The following is a 21,976-nucleotide window of genomic DNA, read 5'->3' on the forward strand; positions in this document are numbered from 1 at the left end:
TGGTGTTGAACTTGGCATATAAGTCATGACTTAGTCTTAAGAAAATTAAATGGCTTCAAACTTTAGTTCTCACTTGTTGAATATTAGTGAAATTTCGTTTAGAAAATTAAATAAGGGTATGAGTTGCATATGCTTACTACCTTTGGAATTGATGGATATTGGAGAGTCAATTTCTCACTTATTATATTAATTACTTTGACTTATTTAACCTGCACGATTAAGGACAACCTTTGCAAATGTTCCTTTAGAAGTAAAACTTAATAACTATTCTATTTTAACTATCCAGTATATTAGTTAGTCTAGTTACTCATAGGTCATAACTTTACAAGGGATTCGAGAAGATTAAGATTTTCAAATACAAAGCAATTTAGTATCATGAATATATTTAAACAAAAATAATATTTACCTTCAAAATCAACTATAATATATTTATGTATAAATATATGTATAATTTAACTTACTTTTAGTGTATTTTATATTTTTATGTATATTTATATTAATGACTAATTTTAGTAGTTAATTTTGATATACACTTATAGTTGATATTTAAAATATTTTTAATTAAATTGTTTATAATTCTTTTTTCCTATTCATGCTCTGTATTTTTTTATTATTCTTTCAATTCGCATCTTGCTTTATATATATATTAAGAGAAATAATGGTTGTACAATATTTTTGTATAGAATTTAGATCTTTTACAGTGAGATGATTGATAAAACGAGAGGTTAATAACAGTTAAATTTATAATTCTCATATGTAAATTTTACTATCTTAATTTAAAAGTAATGAATTTCTTACTTCAAACAATTAAGCACGTGCAATGTTTCTAGTGTTGCAGAGCTTGGCGACAGAGGAGGTGAAATGCCGGAGCCAAACCCAGGTGGTGGTGCAGCATGGAAGAAAATAGAAAAAAAGCAGGATGAAACAAATAGTGAAAAAGAGAAAGTTATGTTATGGGAGTAAGAGGAAGAAGAAGAAGAAAAAAAAAAAAGAAAAGAAAAGAGAGAGATATGAGGAGGAGGCAACAATTGAGAATGAAAGTGAGGAGTGAATAAATTAGGGATTTAGGTTTTTTAGGTTTAAATATAATTTTAAATTGATAATTGTGTTGAATGTTAAGTTTTATTAGTTTAAACTTTAAAGTACATATATTAGAAATATTAAATTTCAAAATTTATTGATATTAAATTATTAATTTTAGATATTTAAAGTTTTATATTTATTTAAACCGATTCAATTACGATTAAACTACAATTAAATCATTAAACTTTTAAATTAGTCTCTTGATATTCTTAGACCCTTCACAATGAATTTAACATTACCATACCAATCCATCCAAAAACTAAATCCAGAAAATATGGATCAGACATTAGGGAGTTTGCTACGTTACAATAGATATCATATTCCATGATCAACATTAATGGCATAATAACAAAAGCAACTCTAATTTAACTAATAATAATGGGCATAGCACATAACCCTAATTTGACTCTTCCAATCCTTGCCTCTATTTACAACGCAATGTCAACTAGTTGACTAAATTGTCATCTTATATTATACTCTATATATATTATTGTTGGACACAGTATTTAGGGGCACCCTACCTACAAAGATTGTAAGTAGCATGCCTACACATACATACTGTACATTGTGTGTAGGAATTTTTGTTACTCCTAAATATGTCTCCTTGGAGCCTCGTCAATGACACAACCCGAAGTAGGTGTTATATCACCGTCCGATTGAGATCCTGATGAAAATCCATAGGGAAATCCATTGGTGAATGATGCTGTGGTGTATCCTGGGTTACTATTATTCAGGGACCACTCCATGGACCCCATTATTATTGAACTATTGTCATTGTTGTTATTACTTGGTACATAGCTGGCAGTAGATTTGTCACCATAATAATCGTTGCTATCATATGTTACCACCGAACCTGGATGATTATTTTGATATTGCTCCATATTTGCATCACCTATTTATTATATAAAATTCAATTAAATAATGGAATTACTATCTTATCTTTAACTAACTTAATTAGCCTGTTCATATTCATTTGTATGAAATTATAATTAATGTTGCATACCTTGGGTTAACAAAGCAATGTTATCATTCAAAACCCCATCAAATTCCTCCAAGTTTTGCCATTTAGCGTATGCTTCTCTCACCAACTTCTCTATATAAGCCTAAAATTGTAGACAATAATAAAAATAATTATTAGAGATAAAATTATTTATATATTTTTTATTATTTTAAATTAAAAAAAAAACAATTTTATGTCAAAAAAAATTATACAAAATTTACAAAAAAAACGTGTTAAAAATATAACATTTCATGTGTTGCTTACCCTATTCAAATTGGTAAGCTCTTTGGTAGGAAATGTGTGGCCATTGACATCAGCTTTAATCAATTGGCAAATTGGATTAAGAAAAAGAGTGAAATGAGGGCCACGGTAGATATAGATCTTGCTTCCCATTTCACAAGTCTTTGCATGCTTGATTGTCACTTCCCACATTTTATCTGACATCCCAATGCCCAAAATCTACTTCCAAATATCATACAACAATAAATTAAATAATTATATATTATTTTTGTTTAATTAATATATAATTATTATTTCACATAATAATATAGCCTATTTAAGATTAGGATGTATGGTGCTATATATATAATACTCAGGTACCTTTCTTAGCCTATGAGGATCAATAACTGATAGTTTGAGAAAGTCTTGAACTGTTTTGATCCCTTCTGAGCTCAATTTTTTGTGGAAAGCTCCATCTTTTCCAATCTTTTCTAGCCGCCACACTTCGTCATTTAGCATTGGTGGGTGATGTTTTTTGTACACTTCAAATTAAATATATAAAAACAAAGAAAAAGAAATACGGTATTTAGCATATATATAATCGCATGAATATTGAATAATTAATAAATGTTTAGGTGCAACTTTAAAATTTATCAACTTAGCTAGCATTAATAGTCAATGCTATGCATAAGATTAAAGAATGTTCTCCCCTTGCTAAAAATGTGAACCCTAAAACAAGTCAATGCAAGAACAATTATTTAAAGTACCACTAGCTACTTGCTTGGCTTTGTATATTTCATTCACAAATGGCAAGTTGGCGAGTAATAGGAGTAGAATTTGCATAAAATACAATATATAGAAACATAAAAGTATTGATAATTAGGTATCTACCTATCTTATTAATTTATCATCATTAAAATGTTTGTTAAAAAAAAGTGGTCAAATATTTTAATATCTAATTTAATTTGATGTATATTTATAAGTGTTTTAGAAGGTATATATATGTACAAATATAATATTACTCTATACTGGGTCAGAGTTTATATATGTTGCATCAATATCATGTGGGTTATTTTAGTTTCACATCATAGGTAGTTGCATTGGTGGGACCTTAGCATCTATGTTCATGGTGGACATGGACATGGTTCTTAGCTGTATAAATATATTGACCAACCATCACTTTCCACTTCATAGTTTACAACCACCATAAAATTAAAGAATGTACAAACAAAAGAGAAAAGAAAAAGTAAAAAAGATGCATTATATTATGTTATATGATCATTGATGGATCATGGCTATATATCACACTAGCTTTCTACAAAGGGTGAAAAAGATGCACCCTTGCAACTTGGGCTACTACTAATGCAAGTGTTTAATACTACTACTGCATAAAGTGTGACAATAATAAATTTAGAATCATAGATAAGGTTAGATAATCAAATTTTTTTTGTTAATAACAGTTACTTTTTTTTAAAATTATATTATTTATCTTAAATTTTAAATTCTAAATTTTAAATTATAAATCTTTAATATTAAATTCTAAATTATAAAATTAAATACTAATATTAACTAACTAAAAATTAATTTTTTTATATTTTTCGTAATATAATCCAACACGAGTTAAATTTGTATGTACTCTTTCAAACCAGCAAATTATTAATAGACTTTAATCACTATACCCTAAATTTTAGATAACTTCAACTGCATACAGAAAATATGTTGGATTACTAGGCACATGCATGTAACATCAAAATTAATTTACTTTGTATTTTTCTGTTGCATGGAGACAATAGTAATCAATAACTACTACTTTTCTTCCATACTAGTTTTATTTGAAAAAGTCTAAGAATATCTAAATATTTTTAATATTGTGTTATCAATAATCACCAGAACGTTTCTTCGAGTAACAACAAAAGCTATTGACTCGAGAGACTTATATTTTAAGAAAACTAGACTTCCATGTTGATTATTAGTTATCAACAACCTATCTAATATGTCAATTATTTAAACAAAAGCATAGTTGTATTTATCAGCTAATTATTTATATATACCGATAGTTGTTATATATCAACTACAAATATATATTGAAAAATAAAGTTGAAACAACGGTCAATGCTGATAAAAGATCACATATATCTACATTAATATCTACGATGTGAGATTGAGAGGGACTTATGCACTTGTCTATCATTTAATGGAACAATATAATAATGATAGTTCTTAACCAACAACTAAATTTACTATTCTCAGGAAACATATTTTTTTTATTATTATTTATTTGAAACCCCTCAATAAGCTTGCAAATGTATATATGCTTAATTTAGCTATAACGTTTTTCTTTGTTATCCACTTTCAAATTTTTATTATAGCGAAAATTTTAACTAATTAAATTTAAAAATTAAAATTGTTTCTTAATATGTTTTTTAATAAAAACATAAAATGAGATGCACAAGTCATTATAATATAAATATATATATATATATATATATATATATATATATATATATATCAAAAATGTTATTTGTACCATAAAATCAATCACTAAAATCAGTTATTAATATATTGTGTATAAATATATGTGTAATTTAATTCATTTTTAATATATATTTATATTTTAACATGTATTTTATATTAGTGGCCGACTTTAGTTGATAGTAAAATGATAAATATATGAAGTTGAGAAAACTTACATTCTCCACGGTGATCCTTGACAACAAAAGCTTCAGTAATGCCTTCTCGAATTGCAAGAGCATGGTGGTTAGTCCCCGGAGCCACCCTAACGGCAACCCGGAACTTCCGGCTGCGAATCCAGCTACTATTATCGGTGAACTCAATGTCCCCAGTTGGTGCAATGCCATCCCTCATGGTGAGGTTCAACTCTCCGGCAAGCAAAGGTCTCTTGCCAGTTCTCTCCTTCACTATGCGGCTATTGAATTCTTCACTACTCCAACCACGAGAAGATGAAGAAGATGAAGAAGAGTTGTCATTATCAGAAAGGGGGAAATCGCCGTCGAGCACGAGGAGTTCGAGCTTGATTGGGTGTGGGAGGCTTGTTGGAACCATCTGGCCACTGCTCTTGTCCATGAGAAGTATGCTTATAGGGTTGCCTTCGACGTCGAGGATTCGGCTTCCGGTGAAGATTGGAAGGGATAGCCTCTTGCTGAAGACCAGTTGCAAGGTTGATGATGGTTGATCATCGTCAAATGCTTTGATTCTCAATGATGGTGACCTTGTTAAGGACCTTGACGAAGAACAAGAACACCATTGCCTCATCGCTCTATCAACCTCTTCACTCACCTAACAATAGTAGTTCAATATCTAGGTTATAAACTCGAGAGTTAATTTCAAAAAGACACAAAAAATAACACAAATACCGTTTATCGTTTAGTTCAAAACTCTTACCACTCTCTTGAGCACAGGTTCCAAGGCTACTGTAAACAAGTTTTGCAAATTTTTCACCTTAACAGCTTCGGTTATTACCCTGTCAAATAAGATATAATTAGAGAAAAACTAATTAGTAAGTACGAAAATAAATAATAATTATATAACCCTAGGTAGAAATTAGAAAAGAAAAGAAGCTAATTAAGTAGTAATAATACATACGAAGCCAAAGTAGGCCTATTAAATCTAATCCGTTTGTCGTTTGGCTTATCTTGGTCTCGATCATCAGAATCATCCAAAAACCTTTTCGCCGCCATTTTTTTTTTCTGTTCTGAAGAGTTTTAGTACCAAATAAAGAGAGGTTTTCAGGAATGAAGGAAGGAATTGAAGGAGCAAGTGCAATTGCAAGAAGAGGGGTAACCGTATGACTTGGCTTTTATACCCAAAGTTATATATATACTATAGTATTATTACATTTCATAAATATAATAAGAATCTATAACATATAATATAAGGAAGGTTCTTGGAATGGTGAAGGAAATAATAGCGAAGCAAGTAAATAGAATGATAGATAGATAGAGCAAATGAAAAGAAACAGCGCGCGACGAGTATCATATGATGTAACGACTTTGACGTCAACACCCATCCAAAGTCAACTCCTTCAATATAGCAATCAAAAGAAAAGTAATCTCTCTACAAAATTATGTTTTATATTAAACTTTAATGAAAAAAAATTAGGGATCAATATTTTTTGTAAAAAAATGAAAAAAATATTGATTAATGTTAAATACAAGATAAATGTACGAAAAATATTGGATAAATACTATTTCTCATTTTAAAATATGTGTTAAAAATTGGTTGAGAAAAAAAAAAACAATTAAGATCACTCTCAACCAATATAGTAAAAAATGCCCTTCTAATTTCTAAGGATAACTGTATCTAAAAAAGATGTACGTATGTAGAATACTTTATTTTTATATTAATAATATTAATTATGAATAATTTAAATTTATTATTAAATAAATCTATTTTTTAAGATATAAGATCCTATGATTTATATAACAAATCTCACTTGATAGGATAAGGTTTTATATTATTATTATTATATATTGTATATTTGGTCATTCATGGTAAATATTATTATAATTAGGAAAAGTATAGGTGAACAATGAAAATATTGAACAATATAAATAATAGATATATGGATGTTCATTTTACTAGTGTATGGATAGTTATTTTAATATTAAAATTTAGAAGGTTAATTTGAAAATGTAATGTATTTTTATTTGATTGGTAGTTGTTCATATTGTTCAATAAAATCATTATCCCCTAGTATTCCCCTTACAATTAAAGTACTTGTATATATGTATTGCTAATATTGTACATTTATTTGTACTATTGTATGTAAGCCAAGTCTCTGGTGGCTATGTCTATGGTAACTAGTGGTGGCTAAAACTACACTTTTAACTTAAAACCGCAACTCTTCACAAAGAAAAGCGTCACCTAATGGAAAAAAGTAAATTAGAAGATTTAAGAGAAGAAATAATTAAGTTATCAAAATTAATAGATCAAAAATTAATGATTTTAACTAATGTTAACTGTAATGACATTGAATTCTTAAAATCAATACAAAATGATTTTTCTCAAAATCTTTATTTTACTATAAGTTTTATTGAAGGGCTTCAAAAACCTGAAAAAACTTATTTTTCACACGGAATTTCTAAAAAATGTTACCATGAAAATGATTCCCTACATCTATATCATACTTTTAACCCACAATTAAATTCTATAGTAGATATGCTTGAAGAAATATTAACATCCATAAAATTTCAAAGAAATAAGGAAAAAGAGAATCCGAAGGAAGAAAAATTTCAAAACATAATTAACATAACAGATTTAAAAGTAAAACCACCACTAAAATTATGAATATTGAAGAAAAATTAGAAGAAGTTACAATGCTTTTTAAACAATTAAAAATGGCTCAAGAAAATGATATTATGGAACAGGAATTTCAAATAGAAGAAGAATTAGTAAATTCTGAAAATATAGAAAATGAAGAACATATCTTAGATTATTCAAGTGACGAAGAACCAGCAATTCCAATACAAGTTAAAAATGAAGCCGGAACATCTAAGGATAATCAATCTCAATTTAAATGGGAAACAGGTTTTGATAATTATGCTTTTAAAAAAGGGTTTATAAATAAAGATTCAAAATATACAAAAATACCATCAAAATACGTCCCTAAAATCCAGAAAATGGAATGAGAAAGAATGCTTGACTTAGATTGTAAAAATAATGAAAAAGAAATTTTCGAAAATTGGTTGAATTCCTTTTTATTAGAAGCTTTTACTAATCCAAAGCTTAGTGAATTGTCTGAAAGAGATATTTGGAATTACATAGGGTTTCATACTAAAAGAACTATAAGAGATTATATGACATCAATAGAAAACCAAATAATAGAAGATTTAGCAACAAAAGCAACAGCTTATGATAAGATATTATATATAATGATGATGCTATATAAAGAATTTTTTGGAAAAAATATTATAGATCATAAACAAGAAGTCTATAATAAAGAATATCAAGAAGCAAAAAACCATTTAGCTAATATTCAGATATATGATCTATGTAATGTAGAATCTTATATATGCGAATATAGAATACATTATTACAAATTAAAAGAAGAAGATAAAAATCATTATCTTAGTATGTATATAACAAAACTTTCATATCCTGCTAATGAATTTATAATGGGAAGATTTATAAGAGAAATAAATAGAGGGACAATTGAAAATAATTTTGGTGGAGCAACCTCTGCAATAAGAGAGGAAATAAAAGAACGATGTATGCAAGAAGCAACTCAAAAAAGATTTGCGAATATAATTAGAATTTGTTGTCAGGATAATGAAGAGATACCCCAAAAATATGGTCTTAATAAAAATTTTCAAAGAAAAAGAAAATATCAATTTAGAAAAAGAAAATACTATCCAAACTGGAGAAAAAAGAGGTATTTTAGAAAAAGAAATAACGATAAAAACAAAAGACAAAAAAATGACTATTGCCCGAATAAAAAAGAAAATTGTAAGTGTTGGTATTGCCAAGAAAAAGGACACTATGCAAATGAATGCCCGAAAAAGAAAGATAAGAAGGATCTTACTAAATAAATAGAAATTGCTAAGTCTTGTTTCATGGAACCATTAGAAGAATCTGACGATAACTTAGACTATATTTTTGAATATGTCTCGGAAACAGACTCAGAGACTGAGTAATAATGCCACATTTATTACTATAAAAATAACAGAAAAGTTTATAAATGCTTTCATAGATTCTGGAGCAACACAATGCTTTGCTAGTTCAAATATAAAACTTGATTGGAAAAAATTAAAGAAACCATTAAGAGTTAGAATAGCTGACAAATCAATACATAAAATTGACCAAAAAGCAGAGATGGTTGAAATTTTATTCAAAATTATAGGTTCATTGTTCCATCAATATATATGTTAGATTCTGGAATGGATTTTATCATAGGAAATAACTTTTTAAAGCTATATCATCCATTCATTCAAGAATTAACATATATAGTTTTAAAAGCTCCACACGATTCTTCAATAAATCAAAAATCAAAACGTATAAAAATACCAACTACTACTATAGATAAGATCTTAAAATTTAAAATATTTTCTATATTAGAGACATATTATTTAAATTTATACTTTCAGATAAATATCCCAAAAAATAATCTTGAAATAAAGATAGAAGAACTTTTGTATGAAATTTGTGCTGAAAATCCTTTAGATATTAAAAATACAAACAACGAATTAGTAAGTATTAAATTAAAAGATCCTACAAAAGAGATAAATGTTCCAAATAAAATCCCTTATTCTGCAAGAGATAGAGAAGAGTTTTCATTAGAATGTAGAGATCTTTTGGAAAAAGGAATTATAAGATTAAGTAAAAGTCCTCATGCGGCTCCAGCCTTTTATGTCGAAAACAATAATGAAATTAAAAGGGGAAAACAAAGAATGGTTATTAACTATAAGAAGATGAATGAAGTAACTATTGGCGATGCCCATAAACTTCCAAGAAAAGATTCTATTTTAGAAAAAATCAAAGGAGCAACTTGGTTTTCATCTCTCGATGCAAAATCAGGATATTGACAACTTCGTTTAGATGAAGAAACAAAGAAATTAACTGCTTTTACTTGCCCAACAAAAGAATCAACAAGTGTGTTGCTCTATGAATGGAATGTATTGCCATTCGGATTAAAACAAGCCCCAGGTATTTATCAAAGATTTATGGAAGAAAATCTAAAAGAGTTAAATGAATTTGTTTTAGTATACATTGATGATATACTAATTTTTACAAAACAGGATAAAGAAGATCATCTTCAAAAATTATTAATAGTTTTAGAAAGATGTAAAGAAAAAGGATTAGTTCTTAGCAAAAAGAAAGCAAGAATAGCAAAACAAGAAATAGAGTTTCTTGGATTAATTCTATCTACTCAAGGTAAGCTAAAACTTTAACCAAATGTTCTAGAAAAGGTAAATTTATTTCCTAATAAAATAGAAGATAGAAAACAATTACAAAGATTTTTAGGGTGTATAAATTATATTTCCGATCAAGGATTTTTAAAGAATATAATAGAATACATTAAAAGCTTATTTCCAAAAATAAGTACTAAAAAAGAATGGAAATGGGATGAAAAAGATAGTATGCAAATTCAAAGAATTAAAGAACTTTGTGAAAAACTTCCAGAACTTTATGTTCCAGAAGAAAATGATTACTTAATAGTAGAAACAGATACTTCAGACATAACCTGGTCAGGATGTCCAAAAGCTAAGAAAGCTATAAAAAGTTTGGAACAAGAAAAAGAATCACTAGATTCTAAATATTCCCCAAAAGAATTACTTTGCAGGTATATTTCAGGGACTTTTACTCCAACAGAACAGAGATATACCACTCATGAAAAGGAAACTCTAGCAGCAATTAAATCTCTTAAGAAATGGAAAATTGATTTACTACCCAGAGATTTTACATTAAGGACAGATTCAAGTTACCTAACAGGTTTCATACGATATAATTTAAAAGTTGATTATAATCATGGACGATTGGTAAGATGGCAATTATTTTTATTACAATATCCAATAAAAATTAAATATATTAAGGGTGACAAAAATGTTATTGCAGATACATTAACAAGAGAATGGAGTTCGTCTACAACGCATTAGATCAAGAAATTCAAAAATACGAACAAGAACTCGAAAAATGCAAGCATTGTCAGCAAATAAGGACACAGATCCAATCCCTCAAGAAGGCCATCGAAGCAATGAAATCAACACAACAACCAAAACCATCAGAGTTCAGCCAGCTAAGTGTGGTGGACAAATCAGGTGAAGAAAAAATTCCAGAAAATAAAACAATTGCTGAAATTATCAAAAAATCCACCTAAGATAAAAAATATTATGTAATTTATAATGGCCCCATAAAAGGAGTATATGATGCCTGGGAAAAAGCAGCACCATTTACACATCAATCAAAGATAATTCATAAAGGAGGATTTTTAACACTGGAAGAAGCAAAGGAATCTTTCAGGGAATATGAAGCTCTTCATCCATAGCAAACCCTAAAAAGAGCAGATAAAGCTCCACTTCAAACCCAGAGAACAGGAATAATAAGAAATATTCCTACAAGGGCTGAAATCAAGGAAAAGAGAAGGGTCTGTAGATCAAATCTCAGAGAAACCCTTAACATAGTCCTGAATTGGACTGAAGAAAAAAGGGCAATCTTGGGATATTATCCTATTGCCAAAGAACAGCTAACAAATCTGGTTATATTTCCAGATGCTTCCCCATCTGACACCTATCAGTTTTTCCAGTATGGATTAATTGATACAATTTTAATTTTTAATGATTTGAAAATTATTAGTGAGTTTCCTGCAGGATTCATCGATGCAGTAAAGAGATTTAAAAATATGATTGACAACGTAAATCCAAGGGATATATCCCTAAAATTTACGAATAGTCAACCTATTTTTAATGAAGAAGAAGAATGCTTGGTTCCAGCACATCAAGTAATCTTCATGTCCGTCTTCCCAGGAAATTTTTAACCAATTAATCAAGTTCAAGATTTAACAATCTACAGTCATGAAGGAAGACTAGCCAGTACACTAGCAAGGGTCTTCGAAAGAACTCAAAAGATAACAAGGGAATCTCACACAAGAATCAATTATAAAAGCAGAAATACTTTGCTTGTATCCAGTAAAAGGAACGAAATTGAAGAAAGAGAGATGAGACTCTTAGTGGAATTTGAATCAGCATTCTACAACTTATCTGGACTCTTAGAAAAGCTTCCCGAAGGGATAAAGAGGAATCTCTGCTATTTGATAAAAGATAGAGAAGACCACAAGTGCCAGCTATGTGTCTCAGAGTTATCTGAAGAAAGCAATAATAAAACGGAATCAACCCACATGATAAAGGAAGAAGACAACGCATCTGAAGGTCACATAATGAAAGAGGAGGACAGCACATCTGAAGCATCTCTCAACATTATTGCATAGTGACGTAAGCGCTTAGGTCATAGAGCACCAACAATGTAGCTGGTGCAAGATAATAAACAATGACGTAAGCAATGACGTCATAAGAAGGGTAAGGATGGGAATTGTCCATCAGACCCAACCATTATAAATAGGTTACTTAGGCAATTGTAGAAGGCATCAAAAAACAGAAAGCAGGAGGCTAAGAGTACTCATATGCTAGGAGAGCAAGGAGGAAGCTGCCGAGGCGATTCTGTAGTCTGAAAAAAGAATTCCCTTAGGAAAAAATAGTTTTAAACTCCCTCTGGAGTTAATATCTATAATCTCCCCTCTGGAGATAAAAACATCTTATGTAAAATATACTAAATAAAGGAAGTTTTTCTCCAGAAAGGTACGCCTTTATCCTAATCTCTTAGTTATGAATTATTTAGAAAGCTTAGAATTAACGGAAGAATCTGATTATTATAGATTATCTGCTTTTATTAGATAATGAAAAACAGGCTGTTCTAAAAACAGAATTAAACCTCAAATCAAATGAAAATTTTAATAAACAAAATCTTTTAAAAGAAGTTTTTAATAGAAAAAATATAATATACTATGGAAAAATTCAACTTGAAACCCCTATAAAGATAAAATCTGCAAATGGGAAACTCGAAATAGCTTTGATAAATGATGAAGAATTGAGTAAACAGATTGAGAAAATTAAGGATCAACAAAAAAGATGTAAAATTGGATGGATTCATATTAGTACTATACAAGTCTTAATCAAATCTACATATATGAAAGGAATTAATTCACCAATAAGTTTAGCAATCTGTGACAAAAGAATTACTGATGACCCAATAGATCAAATAATTGGAATTGTTCATGGAAACTTAGCAAACGTAAATGTTAAATTCATTGCCCATCTTGGATACGCTATACCTTTATCAACTGAAAATCTTGGAAGATCTATAAGTTTAGCTTATAAATTTCACAGAAAAAATTTAATGGAACAAGATGATGAACCATTTTCAATCACATATGCAATAAATTATGCTTTAACAAATAGCCATCATATTATAATATTTAAAAACAGAGAAAGGATTTATGTTGATGAATTATTTCAGAAAATTGTAAAAACAGAAATACCAAAATATAAAGCTATTGAAAACCCAGTTCTATTACTAAAAGAACCATCAGGAAAATTAGTTTCATCGAATTTTCAAATAAGAGAATCTAAAATTAATAGCCCTTTAAGTTTATCTAAGTTAAAAATTAAAGAAGAAAGTTCTGAAATAAAAGAACTAACAAAAAAGGTCAAAAAATTAAATGAGACCCTAAACACTAAACTATGACAATAAATAAAGAAGAAATATATGTAACTTATCAAGACAAGAAACAAGAGCTCTTTGAAAGAGAAAATCGTTTAAATTATTTACAGTTTTCTGAAATAAATCAAAGAGCATTTGAAACCCTAAAAATAATCTATGACAAGTTAAAAAGAGAAGTTGAAGAGCTAGAAAAATTAATAGAATCTCTAGAAAATAGTGATGAATCGATGATAGAGTTTGCGAAAATTTTAAATAATGAAGCATAAAAAGATTGAAAAACCAGAAAATAAAATAAAAAGAAATAGGACGAGAAAATTAAAAAGTAAAATAAATGAGTATAAAAGGGAATTAAATAATCTTCAGATTAAAATTGAAGATCTTATAATAAAAAGGATAGAAATAAGAATAAATATAAACAAGTTGGAATTAAACTTAAAAAATTTATAAATGCCTGGAAAACCATATTATGACTTAAAAGAATTAAAGCTGCTGAAAGAAAAAATGGAGAATGAAATTGAAAAATTAAATAGATATTTAGAAACAAGAGAAAGTGTAGAAATAAAAGAAGTTATTGAGGATTTGAGAAATTATATTAAAGAAAAAGACAAACAGATAAAAGATTTTATATACAGTAATCTATGCAAAAAAGAATATTATAAACTAAAACAAGATTAAAAAGTTATAAATATACATCAAAGTAGTAGAAATGGTCAATACTATAGAATTTACAAATTATTTTTATTCAAAGTTAAAAATTTGGTATCAGAACCAAGTTAACACTTTAAGCAACACTTTTAGTGATACGCTTTGAAAAAAAAAAAAAAAGCCAGATGTCCACAATTAATTGGTAAACTTCTTTGTAGTCACCATAGGCATAATAAAATAATAGGTACCACAGAAGACACCTTGTATATATACATTATTTCTGTGAGATTATATAATTCTTTTTGTAACTAATTAAGCAGTATTTTTATATACCGATTGAGAAATATTTAAGATCATTAAAATTTATTATTTTTTATTATTATTTAATTATTAATATTTAAAAATATAAAATAAATATATTATTAAATTAATAACTTAAAAATTAAATTAATAATTAAATAATAATAAAAAATAATAAATTCAGATGATTTTTAATATTTTTTTATTGCGATATATAGGGAGAGCTAACTGCCAATGCAAGTAGGACCCAGAAACTCTGGAACTCCTCTCTACCTATGGAATGGCATAAAAGAACAAAAAGTAGCATTCACTATAAATAAAGAAATTAAATTAGAATTCAAGGAAATTAGATTTTCTTAGTGGCAATAATAATGCATGACTATATCTAGTTAGCTAGATAACCCAAGCTGATTTCAATTCTCATATTATTTGGTGGGTATGATATATTGTATGACAAGGAACAAATTATTGATCTCTCTTACTGTGATATGGAATAAAACATTTCTTTAACTAATTTCGTCAGCGTAGTCTGATTCCAAGAATTTCAATAGATAATCACATCTTAATAATATGATATAGTGGTAGCTTTTGTACAATAACTAATTTTCTTTGTTATAGAACTTTGGTCAAACTACATGCATGTTCCTAGGAAGGATCGGATATAGCGTGCCGGAGATTGTGTGTAATCCTCAAATTCACCAGAGTTTTCAAAGAAAAAACAAGAAACTCACTTGTAATTACTTCTTGTATGACTCGTATAGCAACAAAAATAATCAAACAGAATGACATTTTCTTCTTCTGTATGTGAAATATCTAAACAATATTTTTCTTTTCTTTATTCGTAAAATATAAATTTTTTTTATAAGATTAAATAACTTATCGTTTAATATATTTTAACTAAAATATCTATTAGTAATAATTATAATTATGCATATAAATTAATGATATTTATTTTATTAATAATAATAGTATCATAGTTATCAAAACCGGATCGGACCGGCCGGTTCAACCGAAAAACCGGTCCGGTCTAACTTTTGGACCGCTTAAGACATTGATCTGGTCAAATCCGATATGAACCGGTGAAAACCGGTCAAATCCGATGAAAACCGGACCAAACCAAACCGGTCGGATCTGAAGGGGGAGCCTACGACGCACTAGCGTTGTGGAAGAACACCATACTCCATATGCCTCCAGTGCTGCCAAGTGTCAAGCCTTGTGAACTTTTAGAAAATTTTTCAAAATGCTAAACATAGGGTTCGGACTCCCTCACTCAAGGATACAAGGAGGAAGCTTATACCACCAGGCTGACACGCATCTTGTTAATACATATACATATTATAATATAGAGTAAAGTATCGTTTTTGTCCCCAACGTTTGGGGTAAGTTTCAAAGTTGTTCCTAACGTTTTAATCGTCCTATTTAAGTCTTTAACGTTTTAAAATTGACTCAATGTTGTCCTGCCGTTAGGGATCCGTTAACAGAATTAACGGCGGGACAAAATTGTGACTATTTTAAAACATTAGGGATTTAAATAGGACGAAAACGTTGGGACAAAAATAATACATAGAAATAAATTTTAGTTTTATCCTTCAATAATGTCAATTTTTTACTGTACATAGTATTCAATTATTTTTTAATCACACCTAAATAAATTACACTTAATCACATTACTTCCATTCTAAATAAATTTATTTTTTTTATAATTTTGCACTTAAAGTTATAAGTTAATATAAAAATATAAAAAAAATATTTAGAATGAAAGTAACGTGATTAAATGTAATTTACTTAGATGTAATTAAAAATAATTGAATATTATGTACAATAAAAAATTGATATTATTAATGGATAAAATTAAAATTTATTTCTATGTATCGTTTTTGTCCCCAACGTTTTCATTCTATTTAAGTCCCTAACGTTTCAAAATTATCTCAATTTTGTCCCGCCGTCAATTCTGTTAACGAATTCCTAACATCAGGACAACATTGAGCAAATTTTAAAACGTTAAGGACTTAAATAGGACGATTGAAACGTTAGGGACAACTTTAGGACTTATCCCAAACATTGGGGACAAAAATAATACTTTACTCTATAATATATATATACTAAATTTTTATTTTATTTATATTCAATTTATTTTTATTTTAAAGCCACTCATTTTTAAATCAATTATATTTTATTTAACTATAAATTTTATTAAATATACAAATTAAAAATATAAAAAAAATTTATTAATCATAATTTATTTTTTTCTTTTCATGATTATATGATATCTATTAATATTATTTTTTTCAATAAATACTTTTAGTATATAATAATAGGTAAAGACTCATATGCAGAGTTGTCTTCATATGAAGTTGATAGTTGAAATTTCTTAGATGATATTTAGTTAAATTTGTCAAATCATCTAACAGTTCTTAAATATCAACTTCACATGAAAACAACTGTATGTGAGTTTTTACCTATAATAATAAAATAAATATATATACCGGGTTGACCGGTTCAACCAGTGACCTACCAGTTGAACCAATAACCCAGTGACCTAATAACCTGACCGGTTCGATCACCGGTTCGGTTCTGATAACTATGAATAGTATAAAATTTATATTTATTATTATGTAATTAATTTTATTTTTGTTATTATTTAAAACAACTAAATAATTATGGTTAACTTGTATATATAATTATAATGATTATTGAATGGACTAAAGTATATATGTGTTATTTTAATTTTATAGGAGATTATTAGAGTGTGTATTTTATAAATAAAATATATTATTTAGACATCTTGTAAAAGAGAAAAGTGCATGTCATTTTTCATTAATTATATGGGGCCATCTAGTGTACAGATGTGCCTGTACAGATTTTTGTCCTTTTGTGGCTGAAAAAGCGTGTCATTAAAAGTGTTGCTTAAAGAAAAAGTGTTACCCTTAACTGTTAACTTGGCTCTGATACCAATTTTAAGAATGAAATTTAATTTGCAATTTTCATAATCAAAAGTATTGACTATTACTATTACTAATTCTGATTTCATTTTTATAGTTTTTCAATCTTGTTTTAGTTTATAATATTCTTTTTTGTATGGATTATTGTATATAAAATCTTTTATCTGTTTGTCTTTTTCTTTAATATAATTTTTCAATTCCTCAAAAACTTCTTTATTTCTACACTTCTGTTGTCTCTAAATATCTTTTAATTTTCAACTTCATCCTCCATTTTTTTCTTCAAACAGCTTTAATTCTTTTATGTCATAATATTGGTATTTCAGGCATTTATATATTTTTTAAGTTTAGTTCCAACTTGTTTATATTTGTTTTTATTTATCCTTTTTATTATAAGGTCATTAATTTCGACTGAAGATTATTTAATTCCCTTTTATACTCTTTTATTTACTTTTTAATTTTTTCCTTTTTCTTTTATTTTGTTTTCTGGTCTTTCAATCTTTGTATACTTCATTATTTATCTTAGAATTTCTGCAAATTCTATCATCGATTCATCACTATTTTCTAAAGATTCTATTAATTTTTCTAACTCTTCAACTTCTCTTTTTAATTTGTCATAGATTTTTAGAGCTCCAAATGCTCTTTGATTATTTTAGAAAACTGTAAATAATTCAACCGATTTTCTCTTTCAAAGAGCTTGTTTCTTGTCTTGATAAGTTACATATATTTTTCTTTATTTATTGTCATAATTTAATGTTTAGGGTTTCATTTAATTTTTCGACCTTTTTTGTTAATTCTTTTTATTCAGAATTTTCTTCTTTAATCTTTAACTTGGATAAACTTAAAGGCTATTGATTTTAGATTCTCTTATTTGAAAATTCGATGAAACTAATTTTCTGATGGTTCTTTTAATAATAGAACTGGGTTTTCAATAGCTTTATATTTTGGTATTTCTGTTTTTACAATTTTCTGAATAAATCATCAACATAAATTCTTTCCCTGTTTTTTAAATATTATACTATGATGGCTATTTGTTAAAGCATAATTTATTGCATATGTAATTGAAAAGTTCATCGTCTTGTTCCATTAGATTCTTTCTATGAAATTTATAAGCCAAACTTATAGATCTTCCAAGGTTTCAGTTGATAAAGGTATAGCGTATCCAAGATGGGCATTGATTTAACATTTACGTTTGCCAAGTTTCCATGAACAATTCCAATTATTGATCTATTGGGTCATCAGTAATTCTTTTATCACAGATTGCTAAACTTATGGTGAATTAATTCCTTTCATATAATGTAGATTTGATTAAGACTGTATAGTACTAATAGAATCCATCCAATTTTAGATCTTTTTTGTTGATCCTTAATTTTCTCAATCTGTTTACTCAATTCTTCATCATTTATCAAGCTATTTCAAGTTCTCCATTGGCGGATTTTATCTGTATAGGGGCTTCAAGTTGAATTTTTCCATAGTATATTATATTTTTTCTATTAAAACTTCTTTTAAAAGATTTTTGTTATTAAAATTTTCATTTGAGTTGAGATTTAATTCTGTTTTTAGAACAGTCTGTTTTTCATTATCTAATAAAGCAGTTAATCTATAATAATCAGATTCTTCCGTTAATTCTAAGCTTTCTAAATAATTCATAACTAAGAGTTTAGAATAAAGGCGTACCTTTCTGGAGAAAAACTTCTTTTATTTAGAATATTTTACATAAGATGTTTTTTATCTCCAGAGGGGAGATTGTAGATACTAACTCCAGAGGGGAGTTTAGAATTGGTTTTTCCTAAGGGAATTATTCTTCAAACTATAGAATCGCCTTGGCAGCTTCCTCCTTGCTCTCCTAGCATATGAGTACTCTTAGCCTCCTGCTTTCTATGGTTTGATGCATTTTACAATTGCCTAAGCAACCATTTATAATGGTTGGGTCTGATGGACAATTCCCATCCTTACCCTCTTATGACGTCATTGCTTACGTCATTGTTTATTACTTGCACCAGCTACATTGTTGGTGCTCTATGACCTAAGCGCTTAGTCACTATGCAATAATGTTGAGAGATGCTTCAGATGTGCTGTCCTCCTTTCATCATGTGACCTTCAGATGCATTGTCTTCTTCCTTTATCATGTGGGTTGATTCCGTTTATTATTGCTTTCTTCAGATAACTCTGAAACACGTAGCTGGCACTTGTGGTCTTCTCTATCTTTTATCAGATAGCAGAGATTCCTCTTTACCCCTTCGGGGAGCTTTTCTAGAGTCCAGATAAGTTGTAGAATGCTGATTCAAATTCCACTAGAGTCTCATATCTCTTTCTTCAATTTCATTCCTTTACTGGACAAGCAAAGTATTTGCTTTTATAATTGATTCTTGTGTGAGATTCCCTTGTTATCTTTTGAGTTCTTTCGAAGACCCTTGCTAGTGTGCTGGCTAGTCTCCTTCATGACTGTAGATTGTTTAAATCTTGAACTTGATCAATTGGTTGAAATTTTCTGGGAAGACGGACATGAAGATTACTTGATGCGCTGGAACCAAGCATTCTTCTTCTTCATTAAAAATAGGTTGACTATTCGTAAATTTAGGGATATATCCCTTGGATTACGTTGTCAATCATATTTTAAATCTCTTTACTGCATCAATGAATCCTGCAGGAAACTCACTAATAATTTTCAGATCATTAAAAATTAAAATAGTATCAATTAATCATACTGGAAAAACTGATAGTGTCAAATGGGGAAGCATCTGGAAATATAACCAGCTTTTTAGCTGTTCTTTGGCAATAGGATAATATCCCAAGATTGCCCTTTTTTTTCAGTCCAATTCAGGACTATGTTAAGGGTTTCTCTGAGATTTGATCTACAGACCCTTTTCTTTTCCTTGATTTCAGCCCTTGTAGAATTTTCTTATTATTCCTGTTCTCTGGGTTTGAATTGGAGCTTTATCTGCTCTTTTTAGGGTTTGCTCTGGATGAAGAGCTTCATATTCCCTAAAAGATTCCTTTGCTTCTTCCAGTGTTAAAAACCCTCCTTTATGAATTATCCTTGATTGATGTGTAAATGGTGTGCTGCTTTTTCCCAGGCATCATATACTCCTTTCATGGGCCATTATAATTACATAATATTTTTTATCTTGGGTGGATTTTTTGATAATTTCAGCAATTGTTTTGTTTTCTGGAATTTTTTCTTCACCTGATTTGTCCACCACGCTTAGCTGGCTGAACTCTGATGGTTTTGGTTGTTGTGTTGATTTCATTGCTTCGATGGCCTTCTTGAGGGATTGGATCTGTATCCTTATTTGCTGACAATGCTTGCATTTTTCGAGTTCTTGTTCGTATTTTTGAATTTCTTGATCTAATGCGTTGTAGACGAACTCCATTCTCTTGTTATGTATCTGCAATAACATTTTGTCACCTTTAATATATTCAATTTTTATTGGATATTGTAACAAAAATAATTGCCATCTTACCAATCGTCCATGATTATAATCACTTTTAAATTATATCGTATAAAACCTGTTAGGTAACTTGAATTTGTCCTTAATGTAAATTCTTTGGTAGTAAATCGATTTTCCATTTCTTAAGAGATTTATTGCTGCCAGAGTTTCCTTTTCATGAGTGGTATATCTCTGTTCTGTTGGAGTAAAAGTTCCTGAAATATACCTGCAAAGTAATTCCTTTGGGGGATATTTAGAATCTAGTGATTCTTGTTCTAAGCTTTTTATAGCTTTCTTAGCTTTTAGACATCCTGACCAGGTTATGTTTGAGGCATCTGTTTCTACTATAAGTCAGTCTTCTGAAATATAAAGTTCTGGAAGTTTTTCACATAATTCTTTAATTCTTTGAATTTGCATACTATCTTTTTCATCCCATTTCCATTCTTTTTTAGTACTTATTTTTGGAAATAAGCTTTTAGTGTATTCTGTTATATTTTTTTAAAAATCATTGATCAGAATATAATTTATACACCCTAAAAATCTTTGTAATTGTTTTCTATCTTCTATTTTATTAGGAAATAAATTTACTTTTTCTATAACATTTGGTTGTAGTTTTAGCTTTTCCTTCATGGATAGAATTAATCCAAGAAACTCTATTTCTGTGTTTTGCTATTCTTGCTTTCTTTTTGCTAAGAACTAATCCTTTTTCTTTACATCTTCTAAAACTATTAATAATTTTTGAAGATGATCTTCTTTATCTTGTTTCGTAAAAATTATATATCATCATGTACAAAAAACAAATTCATTTAACTCCTTTAGATTTTCTTCCATAAATCTTTGATAAATACCTGGGCTTGTTTAATCCGAATGGTAATACATTCCATTCATAAAGCTTGCTTTCTTTTTGCTAAGAACTAATCCTTTTTCTTTACATCTTTCTAAAACTATTAATAATTTTTGAAGATGATCTTCTTTATCTTGTTTCGTAAAAATTAGTATATCATCAATGTACACTAAAACAAATTCATTTAACTCCTTTAGATTTTCTTCCATAAATCTTTGATAAATACCTGGGGCTTGTTTTAATCCGAATGGTAATACATTCCATTCATAAAACACACTTGTTGATT

The 21,976-nt window shown here is 28.4% G+C and overlaps 1 protein-coding gene across 1 annotated transcript; it reads right to left on the bottom strand.

The window, feature by feature from the left end:
* Window positions 1-1,447: 1,447 nt before the first annotated feature.
* On the bottom strand, window positions 1,448-6,141 carry LOC130950996 (protein SAR DEFICIENT 1-like). Its single transcript, XM_057879600.1, has 7 exons — window positions 5,906-6,141; window positions 5,705-5,783; window positions 4,993-5,599; window positions 2,684-2,844; window positions 2,348-2,542; window positions 2,087-2,186; window positions 1,448-1,975 (listed from the first exon to the last, which is right to left on the bottom strand). The coding sequence occupies exons 1-7, from the start codon at window positions 5,998-6,000 to the stop codon at window positions 1,674-1,676; spliced, it is 1,539 nt and encodes a 512-aa protein (XP_057735583.1). The 5' UTR covers window positions 6,001-6,141; the 3' UTR covers window positions 1,448-1,673.
* Window positions 6,142-21,976: the final 15,835 nt, after the last annotated feature.

Source organism: Arachis stenosperma, chromosome 9 (genome assembly GCF_014773155.1).
Source record: "Arachis stenosperma cultivar V10309 chromosome 9, arast.V10309.gnm1.PFL2, whole genome shotgun sequence".
Lineage (NCBI taxonomy): Eukaryota > Viridiplantae > Streptophyta > Magnoliopsida > Fabales > Fabaceae > Arachis > Arachis stenosperma.

Coding starts and splice junctions, on each gene's coding strand:
- LOC130950996 (XM_057879600.1), bottom strand. CDS start 6,000: ATGGCGGCGAAAAGGTTTTTGGATGATTCTGATGATCGAGACCAAGAT. Junction 5,600..5,704: donor AACCTGTGCTCAAGAGAGTG/GTAAGAGTTTTG, acceptor TACTATTGTTAG/GTGAGTGAAGAGGTTGATAG. Junction 2,845..4,992: donor CAAGGATCACCGTGGAGAAT/GTAAGTTTTCTC, acceptor TTTAATTTGAAG/TGTACAAAAAACATCACCCA.